Genomic DNA, 12,937 nt, shown 5'->3' with positions numbered 1-12,937 from the left:
AAGAGTGTGTTATTCTGATGGACAAATACAGACTAATTTATATAAATTCATTAAAGCTTTTTCATCATTCCATACATATGTTACATAACATGCTTATGGTTACCACACTTATGATGACCTTTAACATGCCATACTTATGATAACTTTTTTTTTGTCAGATAGATATATGAATATATACCAACTAAAGGGGGGAATATACAAAGCTTAGACTTGGTGTGATCCCAAGCTAAGAACTTGCTAAACAGACCACCAACCCATACAAATAAAAACTATTCACAGTCAACCCATCTATCATAACCCTCTCACCTAATAAGCAGCTCTCTTAGAGAACTTGAAGCTCTACTAGCTGATTTAAAAATAATATTTTTTACATTTGTAACCAATTGATTTGTTGCCGCAGACATTTTTTTGTTGCGCTGAATCAATATCCCGTAAATCATTTTTGTCCAACAAATTACAATAAGCTTTGCCTTATTTGTCTTCTCTCTATTTATCTTTGACATAGTCTTAATATGTGTTTCAATTCGCTAATTAAACGCACACATTGATTCATATCATAAACACAATAATTTTTTTAATTTTTACGGTTAATTAAAGTATACTCAGATCATTCATGAAATACTAGATAACTTGGTGGTAATTTTGTCAATTTTAAAAATAAACAAGTCGATTATTGTGCAATGAGCCTTTGTTAAGTTATGTGTTTCTAACGTTAGTTTAACTCGTGTACTCTATCGATCTTACTTGAGTTCAGTTACATTTAATTTTGGGTATAATTCAAGTCTAGATTTAGATTAGTTCAAATCATAACACGCTAGATATCTTTAACAACTCTTTGGGGTCATTATTTGATTCATTTCGAGTTGACTTATTTGTTTGGTTTATTCCGATAGCATATAGAAATTCATATTGTTTAATGTTAAAGTGTCTATTATTATCCATATGTTGTTGAGTATTCAGAGCATGTAGGACAATATCCAAATGCTTAAAATATTATTAAGCAAAAACATAACAATGAGAACAAAATCTAGGCTGCTCGACCATGTGCTCGTTCGAGCATGGTCTGTTTGGTCTGTCAGTGTGTTCCAAAACTTTCTGTTTGATCTTTTGAGCATATGCTCGTTCGAGCGCCTTATGTGCTCGTTCGAGCACTTAGGAATTTTGTGTCAGAAAGTTTCTGAAAATGATTTTGGCTCATGCTCGTTTGAGCACCTCAGAACAGTGCATCTATTCGTGAATCAAAATTCGTTTCATGGAGTGTTGTGTTGTTATAAACTAATATTTAACATCATTATTAACTGATAATCATCAATTTTTATTGATGTATAGTTTTGGATGAATCATTGCCACTTCAACTCTATAAATAAGAGTGGGTACATGAAATCATTTACACTTTGAACATCTTGATTCTTGAACATCAAATTCTGAGTTTATCTTTCTCTCAATTTCTTGAAACATAAAAAGAGCTATAAACTCTTTTATTGTTTTTTCTGATTTTATTCTCTACATAAACACATAATCATTTAGTTCAATCGGTATGTACTAATTGGTTGGAGTAATTGATTGTATCTCATTGTGAATTTCCATTCTAATAACTTAAGTACTTTTGTGAGGGAAAATATTACAATTGAAAAGCTTATAGTCGCCTTCAATCTATATCAAGAATTGACTAGTAGTATTACTAATGATTAAATTAAGTCACTCTAAAGCTTGAAACATGAGAGACATTAAAGAAGAGACAAAGTAAAAATCTCACCAACCCAATTGGCTGGATTTTTTGCTACTTCAGGAGGCACGATGTGACCCAATAGTTCTTTACTTTTGGGTTGGCTATAGTAGTGAATACTAATCAACAAAGCAACAATTAGACATGTCAAAATGATTGAATGGGCGAGTTTTGGATCACGTTACTTTTAATTGAGAAAATTTTAGTCTTTTTCAAGTCGAGTTAATTACAAGCTAGTTAAGAGTCAGATCGTGTTGGGTTCGTATTGACCCATTGAATCAAAGATTGCGTTAAAGATTTTTCTAAGTTATTTTCTGATCGAGTCAAGTACAAAAAATAAATATTAACTAAAGTACAAAAAATTGACTCGAAAAATAGCAGATCTCTACTAAAAATAAAGATCACTTGTAAAACAAAAAGCATATAATTAAGAAAAATAATCAAAAAAATCAAATTAGGTTACGATGGGGTGTCACCCACCTTTTTTAATATTTCTGGTTGAGTTATCTTTAGATTATGAGTCAATCTTTTTGACTTAACTCATTAATATTCAATTTGGTTTCTTGGTCAATTTCGAGCAATATTGAATTTTGACCTATCTATCATGAATCCTATACTTCATTCATGGAATTGATGTATAGCTTTTTCAATGGAATTTAGATATTTTTCTCATTTTAACAACAAGCATCTAACAACTAATGTTAACTAAACATTTCCTCAACCCTTAACTTATACTATTGACTTAATAAATAACAAAAAAGTCGATGCTTTTAGTTTGCCAAATAGCCAATCGGACCAATCAATAATGTACCAATTGCGCCCGTGTAAAAGTTATAGGGCCCTATAATTTACTTCAGTCTCATTTTATTTTATGATATAATTTGAATTTTAAAGACTCCATGTCGACTTTTGTTAAGTCAATACACAATGTTGTATACTGTTATCTTAATTAAAACTCAGTCTAAGACTCTTAACTTCGTATAATTTTGATTTTTGATGGGCTCTTGACAAGTTTTAATGCTTATTTCGCTTCAATCATCTTATTTTTTTCATAAAATTCATTTCAATTTATTATTGTTTCTAGAATTTGTATTAGGTGGTCACGAAAAATTGTGAATAAAAATAATTTTTTGTTCAACTTTTCATCACCAAGGGAATAACATGATACATCTCAAGAAAATTTACATCACAAATCATTCCACTACAAAAACACAGACATATAGCATGTTAGCAACGACACTTGGTGTCGCCCAAAAGACGCTAAATAGATTGTGCGACGACCAAACGACGATCTTTAATTATTCTTCTCTCTATTTAAGTGGGCACTAATAAAAATGCAACGTCAATGAGTCATCAAAGTGGGCAACTACCCAGGCTGCGACTGCATAATGTGACTGCCATTTCATTGCCCAACCCGTCTCCTTTTTTTGAATTTGGCGACTAAGTTGTCGCCCTTTTCTTATAAATAAATTAAAATATAAGGACAAGTATAATACATAAATTATATTGAAATATTGTTTAATACTTTATACAATTAAATGATTTGAAAAAAATCACTATAGGGTTAACATTAGACTTATTCGTGCACATACAAAGGTGGGAGGTATGGGTTAACATTAGATAAATGACTCCTTTAGATAAATAACTCCTTTATCCATCTAGTTTGGGGCTCTGGGTGCCACCTTATGTGACTAGATGTGGTCTTTATAGGATACAATCTTTGTAATTTGAGGCCATGAGGAAATTAATGAAATAATTTTCTTGAAATGTTATCATTGTTATTGTTTCTTCTGCACCAATAAGATTCACATATATGACAACAATTGGCGTTCGCATTGATCCCCCAATATATCACGCCCGTTAGGACAACAATCTATCTTCTCCACAGGTAAGGAAAGCTTAATCTGGGTCATAGAAGTTGTTTGTCATCGTATGGTGTTCCAGATAAACTGACAAAACTTGTTACCAACGTACGAAACTCATTGTACAACCTCCCCGTCATGTGATAGTTTTTCTTCATGTTTGTTAATCGACCAATCATGCACATCTTGGTGTGATTCTTACTACCTGACATAATGACATGTTTTTGAAATTAAACATTTCAAAGAAATGCCTAGATAGAGGGTTTAGATCATAATCGACGTGTATCAGTAGTTTATGGGGTATCCGATATTGTGTGACCTAATTAAGATAAATCTAAGTCCTACTCTATCTAGGCTATGTCTAAAATTGTGTAGCTTATAAAACTGAAAAGTAGTTAAAATGTTTCAAAAAACATTTAGTGGTGAATATCCAATCTAATTAATAAACAAGATGCCTCAATCTTGAAGGGAACGTAGCACCTTCCAACAACAAAGCAAATTATCTAGAGGCGAACTCAAAATTCAAAACATGTATTAAGATCATCTTCAATGAATTAAAAAATATTCATAAATTTTTGTATAAGACGTTTTACCATGAGCTGAGAGTATATATAATTAGCTTATTTTGCTAATTGATCATTTTAAAATTGTAAGTGATCACTTTGGAATTATAAGTGATTAGTCTAAAGTTATGAGTGATCACTCTTATAAGAATAAGAGTATAAAAAGTAATCACAGTGAAAAATTATAAATAATTAATTTAAAGTTATAAATAATTACTTTAAAATAGTAAATGTATATTAAGGACTAATAGAAATAGTTTCTTAGGAGACCATTTTATTTGAAAATTTATGAAATAATATTAAATGTTAAAATGTGGCAAATAGTCCATTAAAAATGTCATTATCAATACAGCTTAAGATCACCTAATTTAAATGTTGACAAATTTGACCAACAAATTATAACTACAAAACATGGATGATCCAATATGCATGCGCAATGAAGTTTCTATTATTATTTTTTTTTATTTTTTATCTTTTTAAATATTTTTTTATTTTTTTATTACTTCCAAATATGCATGCATGCCATTTTAAGCGTGTAATGAGTGGATTTCTGATCACGTAGGACTTTATTTAATTAGTGTAAGTCTATTTAGCGTGAACATAAATTTTAAATCAAATTAATGTAACGAGTGTAGAAAATATAAAATTTATAAAAATTACACATAATTAACATTTAGAGATGTTCATTTAGATCATTGAGTTGATTTTGGGTTAGTTTAAAATCGAATTTTGTTTTCAAATTGATTATTATATAATTTTAAATTCATTTTGAAGTCAGATCAAGTCGAATTTAATTAAAATGCCGGGTGAATATCAAATTCCCAAATCTGTTTTGAAAACCTCAATTAATTAATAACATCACCTGAATTTTAAATTTGGCTGATGATTTAAATCTATATCTTTGCCCTACACTAAAAGGAGAATATAGATCTAAAATCTATCCAAGCCATAATGATGATTCGTATATAATATTGGAAACTCTATGTTTATATATTGAATTTTGTAACATAAAAATACTATTACGCATAAGAACAGTCGTTTTAGTTCAGCATATAGTAATCGGGTCACCCTATAGTAATCCAAGTGTAAAATCTGTCTTTTGACCATATTTATCATTAACTTAAATTTTTGGCTTTTTTACGTAGTAGATAAACTTTTTTTAATTCACATGGTGATCTTGACTTTTCAATTATTCCACGTCATAGATAAAAGGGTTGCTTTTTTTTGTTAACTCTATGTTATTTTTACCCAATTTAATGACATTTTTTTTTTCAAAATAGAAACTTTGTTATCATCCTAAGTGACCACATATTTCGAAATTCAGTAGAAATAAATACTTAATTTAACTAAAATCCTAACATTTTACTATATGGCAAAGTTGGAAGCTCAATGTCACCATATGGATTTAAAAAAATATTTGTGGAAAAGCCAAAAACTCAAGATCACCATGTGGAATCTTTCATTTTTAATTTGTATTTTACTTTTAACCTATAAGTCAAAACAGAGTCAAATAAAATCTTATTTGATTTATTTTGATTAATAAATAACTATTTAAACTTAAAGTCATTGAGTGATATTAAGGGAGTTTAGGGTTAGAGTACATAACCTATCATGGGGCTTCAATCGTCAGCTTAAGCTTTTATTTAAGTTGATTTTTTAATATGGTATCAGAAGCCAGCGTGATAAAAGGTCACAGATTCAAATCTCAACCACCCCTCATTTAAACTAGAATATTGAGCACCAAGTATAAGGCCTGTTTTGCATCCACACTTCTAGTCCTAAGACTCTTGCGTGAGGGGATATGTTCGAGTATATAACATATCAGGGGACTTCAACCGCCAACTTAAACTTTTTATTTAGTTGATTGCTTCACATTTAGTTTATATTCAACCGAGTTTCTGCAGCTATTTACTCCCATTTTCTTGTGAGTTTATTAAATTTTTTATAAATAGGCATATAGTAGTATTTAAGTTTCAAAATTAACATTTATCAATATTTTATGTGTAAAAAGGTAACGGTAGAACAATTTGGTAACCTTTAAAATTGCCGTGTGAATTTTGTAAAAATTTTGGTTATTACACGAAAAATCAAAAACTTTCTTATTCTTAATACATAGTAAATCCAATGAGACAAAGAAGTATAAGCTATAGATAAATGATGAATTAAAGCCTGTAAGACTTGTTTGTATATTCGTACTTATCACATAGACATCAGGAGTACTTATTACCTGTCCTTATTAAGTAATAAGATGAGCTTGTTATGAATATTTTTAGATTATCTTTGTATTTTTTGTGCTATAAAAGCAGTACCTATTGCTATAGCTTATAACTCATAAGATGATCTTGTTATAGATATTTAGATTGTCTTTGTATTTTTCTCTTATAAAATCAGGAGTACTCATCACCTATTGCTGCAACTACAAGACATAAAGATCTAATTATATATATTTTTAGCAGTAGCTGACAAGTACAATGTAAATACAACTATCTAATTTCTAATGTAAATAATTGTTAGATTGTCTTTTTCACAAAACAAATATGAAATATCGGAATATTTTAAGAGGTTTAATATGTTTAATTGTATAGGATTTTTAAAAATAAAAAAATACATTATATATGTTAAATATTTAAAATATAAAATTATTAGAAAGTTTTTATAATTTTTAAAATTGCATACTGAAAACTATGCTATATTAGAGTTTGAACAATGTGTTTTAAACTCCAATATTGCCAAGATCGAATGTATGAGGTTTTGTGATAAACAAATTATGCTATAAATGATATCGATGTTTGAAGGAGAAAGTAATGCAATAAAACGACACAAAAATTTAACGAGGTTCACCCAACTTAGGCTACGTCCTCCGGTGTGTAATATCTCTTATATTATCAAAGGAGTTCAAAGAACTCTCAAATATGGAGAATTACAATAGAGAAGAGATATAGGCTAGTGTTTGGCTTGGGGTATATTTTTGTGGATGATTCTTTATGTGTGAATGAGAGATCTCTATGTATAGGAGAGATCTTATTAAGTGACATTAAGTACATTAAAACTATGAATAAATGATAATGAAACATCCCCAAGTACTTGAAGAGTCATAGACAGCATCCTAGGAGCATCAAGAATTAAACCTTTGCACTTTTTCATAAAGTCCCATAACTCTAATGAATAACTCATACTTCATTACCTCATTAATCCATACTTTTAATCACTATCATAAACCACAGATATTAAGACAAAACTTAATACACCCCTTCATGACATACTTATGGGATTCCATCCCAAGAGTCACCACATGAATGCATCCATCAAATGTGCACTCAAGTCACACCATTCATAACACATACGTAGTAAAAGAATTTGTTAATTTTGCTTTACATCAATATTAATTTTGAATATCATGATTCTTGTGATTAAGTGTGACTTGAGTGCACAAAATTGAAGTGTGTATTCATGTGTGTGACTCTTAGTTTGTGGAATCCAAATAGGTGTAATTATGTGGAGAGTATTCATGAGGAATTATGGGTGTTAATGAACATTAATGAAGAAGTAGAAAGGACTTGTTTTATGGTAGCTCGATCAGAATTCTGACAGATGAAGCAGAGAGGTCGCTCGACCTACCCGCTCGACCGAGCGAGCCATATTGGTAGGTCGAGCGGTCAGACAGAATGCTCCAGAATGCAGCTGATACTCGCTCGACCAAGCGAGCTCTCTGATCCGGTCGAGCGGATCCTCTGATGTGCATGAGATGTTGTTTTTCGACCTTTCAAGTTCTTGGAATTATTTCATATTATTCATTACCCTATATTAATATTGTATTCAAGAGAGCTATTGATATTCTTGTATCTAGTTTATATATAGAGCTCTCATATTCACATTGTAATTGGTGAAAACATCCACAAAATACACCCCAAGCCAAACACTAGCCTATATTTCTTTTCTATTTTAATTCTCCATATTTGAGAGTTCTTTGAACTCCTTTTGATAATATAAGAGATACTACACACCGGAGGACGTAGCCTTAGTTGGGTGAACCTCGTTAAATCTTTGTGTCGTTTTATTGCTTTATTTTTCTCCTACAAACATTGATATCATTGATAGCGTAATTTGTTTGTCACTAAAACTTCATACACTCGAACTTGGCAATATTGGAGTTTGAAACACATTGTTCGAACTCTAATACATCGTCGTTTTCAATGATTATTACTTTTGCCCCTCAATTGAAATTCAATTTATAATGCTTTTACATAAAATCTTCTCAATTGAAATAGCTAATTACAATTAAAATGGTTACTTTATTTTTAAAATAATAAATTGAAATAGTTTATTAAATTTTGTGTAATTTTTTATTCAAATGAATCTGTGGATAACATCTATCTATAACTATTACTAAAACAAAACACGGTTAAAATCTTATTTAATTTATTTTGATTAAAAAATAACTATTTAAACTTAAAGTCATTAAGTGATATTAAGGGAGTTTAGGGTTAAAGTATATAACATATCATGGGCTTCAATCGTCAGCTTAAGCTTTTATTTGAGTTGATTCCTTAATATGGTATCAAAAGCCAGCGTGACAGAAGGTCACAGATTCGAATCTCAACCACTCATCATTTAAACTAGAATATTGAGCGTCAGGTATAAGGCCTGTGTTGCATCCACACTTCTAGCGCAAAAGCTCTTACGTGAGGGGATATGTTAAAGTATATAAAATGTCAGGGGCTTTAATACCAACTTAAACTTTTTGTTGAGTTGCTTGATTGACATTTAGTTCATATTCAACCGAGTTTCTGCAGCTATTTACTCCCATGATCTTGTGAGTTTATTAAATTTTTCATTAAGGTCAGCAGGATGTATCCTATTTTGTTCTTTCTATTTGCAAGAACATCATCGAATAAGTAGGACTACTTTATAAACAATGCATTAAATTGAGTTATTTAATGCCCTCTTTTTGCTCTATATATACCATTGTTTTGCTTACTCTTTTATTTGCACTTAAGACTTAACATTTTCATCTCTTCCTCCTCTTCTTTCATTGAAATCAAATTTCTCCTTAAACCAAAAAGCAACAACTATAATTAACGTTCATGGGTTACTTCAAATTTTACAAAAAGGTACATAATAACTATTTTTATTTCATTAATTTATATATAATTTATTATGTATATATGGGCAAGATCAAGTAAAAAATGATAATTTAGTACAAATGGTAAATACGAATAGGGTGGGGAGTGATTTATATCAATTCGAGAGTGACATAACTTGTTAAAGTGGAGACACTTTTTTAAGTCAAAACTTTCAATGGAAAAAAAATATATCTGAGCTGAATATATGTCGGTCTTGAACTGAATACATGTCAATCCTGAAATTTTCAAGTGTAGTTTTTGTTTATAACACGTGTCACAAATATAGCAAGATATATAACCCTCGAAACAACATATAGCTCCCCTAAACACTCCAACCTGATGTATATTTGTACGCATGTACTAAGCTAAGACGTTTTCTCCATCTCTCTCTATCTATCTATTTATATATGATTCTGTGATTTGTCCGAAACGCTGTAAATGTTGAAATTTTGGCGGTTGTAATACACAAAAACATTAAAATTATAATTCGCAAAAGATCTAGATTTATATATATATATATATATATATATAAAATATAAAATTCGAATTAGAGCCTTAAAATATATATATATATACATATATATATATATATATATATATATATATGGCTACTCGAACGAGCAATTCCTAGCAGTGCCTAAAGTATGTGTTGTGTTGTTTGTGTCACACTTGTTTCACCCCTTCTCTTTACTTCAATTCGTGCTCCAAATTTCATATGCAATTATAGACTATGTTTGCATAGAAAGAAATATAAGGGAAGGAAGGGGAAGAAATTGAAAGCATGGAGAATCTCTTGGTTGGATAAAAAAAAGAGAAAAGGGAAGATTTGGAGGGGAAGGATTTTGATAGAAAATATAGACAAATTGCCTTGTTTCTTGGTGGCACGCCTCGTTACAGACACTTCAAAACTCAAGGAAATCCTGTTATGAGATTTTGCAAAGTGTTTGTTGCTGCATTTAGGAAATGGAATTTTAAGGTCTTACCAAATGCAGAAGATTTATATGAATTGGATGCACATACCTACTCCAAAACTGGTAGGAGGATGATCTCCCATACTAAAGGACTAATGTAAGTTTTGATCGTGTTTTTCTTGCAATACAAGTATGTGTATAAACTACAGCATAAATATATATATATATATATATATATACATATATATATATATATATATATATATAAAGAATCCAATGAGTAGGGTGTTGAAAATAAAAAGGGTAAAAAGGACTCTACACCCTTGATTTCACTAAAATAAAAAAATCTATGGTGACGATTAGAGATGCTCATGGGTCCAAGACCCTGTTGGACCCGCTCCGGACCCGCCCCTTTTTTAAGGTCTGGGTGTTAATTTTGAGACCCATCGGATCTGGATCCAAAAAATATGTATATATATATATATATATATATATGAATTTTTGAGTTTTTTGTTTTTTGTGCTCCCAAAGTAAGTTTTAACTCTGGATTCGCCAATGGTCCCAATCATCGGCTTAATTTCTTGACATAGTATCAAAAAGAAGTCAGCGTAGCAAGAGGTCATGAGTTTAAATTTGAACCATCACTCATTTAAAGTGAAATATTTAGTACCAAGGATGAGGAGGATTTGTACGACATCCACACTTCTAGCCCAAATAGATCTTTTGTGAAGAGGCGTATAATATATATCCTAGTGCCTCAACCACCAGCTAAAGTTTTGGGTTGAGTTGGTTACATGCTGAAATTATGTTAAAAATTGATTACTAATTCATTGTAATGTCTTAGGTTCTTGGATAAAGCCGCGACTATCAGCATAATTTCAGATTATGATGAAAGAAATTTATGTACTGTTACACAAGTTGAAGAAGTGAAATGCATATTAAGACTTCTACCAATTTGGATTTGTACCATTATGTACTCTGTAGTGTTCACTCAAATGGCATCCCTGTTTGTGGAGCAAGGTGCTGCAATGAACACGACCATAGGACGGTTTCACATATCGCCAGCAAGCATGTCAGTCTTTGACATCATTAGTGTTGTATCGTTTATTATCATCTATCGTCGTGTTATAAGTCCCTTCATTATCCGACTAAGAAACAAAGATCTCACTGAGCTTCAAAGGATGGGAATCGGTCTAATACTTGCAATTTCAGCTATGGTAACAGCCGGGACTGTTGAGATTTTCAGATTAAAATACGCAAAAGGGTATTATAAGAACTTTGAAAATGCTAGCTCGTTGAGCATTTTCTGGCAAGTACCTCAGTACATGCTGATAGGAGCATCCGAGGTTTTTATGTACGTGGGTCAATTAGAATTTTTCAATGGACAAGCACCCGATGGTCTAAAGACCTTCGGAAGTGCACTTTGTATGTTGTCCATGTCGTTTGGAAACTACACGAGCAGCGTAATAGTTACGATGATTATGAAGATAACTACGCGAAACAATATGCCCGGATGGATACCAGAAAACCTAAATGAGGGTCACTTAGAGAGGTTTTTCTTCTTGTTGGCAGCTCTTACGGCTGTGGATTTTATGGTTTACATGTTTTATGCAAGTTCTTACAAGTATATTCAGCCTGAAGAGTCAAAAGAAGCAAACAATGCCAAAAATGAAGAAAATATGGAGGTCTAATTAAGCAAATTATCAACACGATTAGTGGCAGATATAAAATAAAATCAAATGATGTTGATAATAAAAGTTCTAGGTCAATATTGTCGCATATAAAATTTTATATCAATTTGATTAACCAATACATATTAGCATCTCTAGATGTATGATTGTATACATAAGTTTAATATTGTCAGTTGACAACATTGATTGGGTATAGATCTGCCCCTAAACATGATATATGTAAATTAGAAGCATTATTGTAGCTCTGTAACATATGAATGATGTTTCTCAATAACAAAGGTGTGAAGAGAGTCTAATGTATATACATAGTGAGACTTCAAGAAAAGCACACTTGCCTAGCACACATTCTAAACTAGTCAGTTATAACTAACTCATACTAAGTATTTGGATGTTTATGCTTTGCATCAACACTAAAAAGGGATAGAAACAAACTTTCAGAAAGGGCAGACCCATGTGTATTCATAGGGTGTTCTCAACACCAAAAAGGGTACAGGGTGTATAATCTGAAAACTAAGGTTGTGTTTGTGTAACATTCCATCAATGATCCTGAAAATTAAGGGATGTAACATTCCATGAGAAATGTTTCCCATATAGGTTTAATACACCTGATATTACACTAATACAGAACATATTTGTGCCTAAATCTAATCTAGACTCTCAAAATTCTGATTCTGAGGATCACAATCATACAAAAGAACCAAACACACAAGTTTCACCCATCAAGGATCCTTTACATTATGACTGTAATGAATTACCTAAAAACAGAACAAGTGTCTTCCCATCACAAAGGCCTAAAAGGTTGAAGAAGCAACCTTACCATCTAAAAGACTATCACTGTAATACTAGTATACACTCTCATTGGTGCAATGTGATCAGCTTCTGTGTACTTTTAGACACTCATAAATAGACTGCACAGATAAATGAAGGCTATGAAGAGCCAAAATCAGATAAAGAGTGTAGCAGGAGCGGCACTCTCGATACATAATTAACATTAATAATTATACTTAAGATAAATAATGCGAAAGTGTAAAACGCCGAACTGCTAAAAACCATTTAAACTA

General features: G+C 31.1%; 1 protein-coding gene across 1 annotated transcript; it reads left to right on the top strand.

Moving 5' to 3' along the window:
• The first annotated feature begins 8,703 nt into the window (after nt 1-8,703).
• Nucleotides 8,704-11,876, top strand: LOC130810695 (protein NRT1/ PTR FAMILY 7.3-like). Its single transcript, XM_057676832.1, has 3 exons — nt 8,704-8,731; nt 10,087-10,342; nt 11,030-11,876. The coding sequence occupies exons 1-3, from the start codon at nt 8,704-8,706 to the stop codon at nt 11,874-11,876; spliced, it is 1,131 nt and encodes a 376-aa protein (XP_057532815.1).
• The last annotated feature ends 1,061 nt before the right edge of the window (nt 11,877-12,937 follow it).

This window comes from Amaranthus tricolor, chromosome 4 (assembly GCF_026212465.1).
Source record: "Amaranthus tricolor cultivar Red isolate AtriRed21 chromosome 4, ASM2621246v1, whole genome shotgun sequence".
NCBI lineage: Eukaryota > Viridiplantae > Streptophyta > Magnoliopsida > Caryophyllales > Amaranthaceae > Amaranthus > Amaranthus tricolor.
The sequence above is the reverse complement of the archived record's forward strand: the minus strand, read 5'-3'. Positions and strand labels throughout refer to the sequence as shown.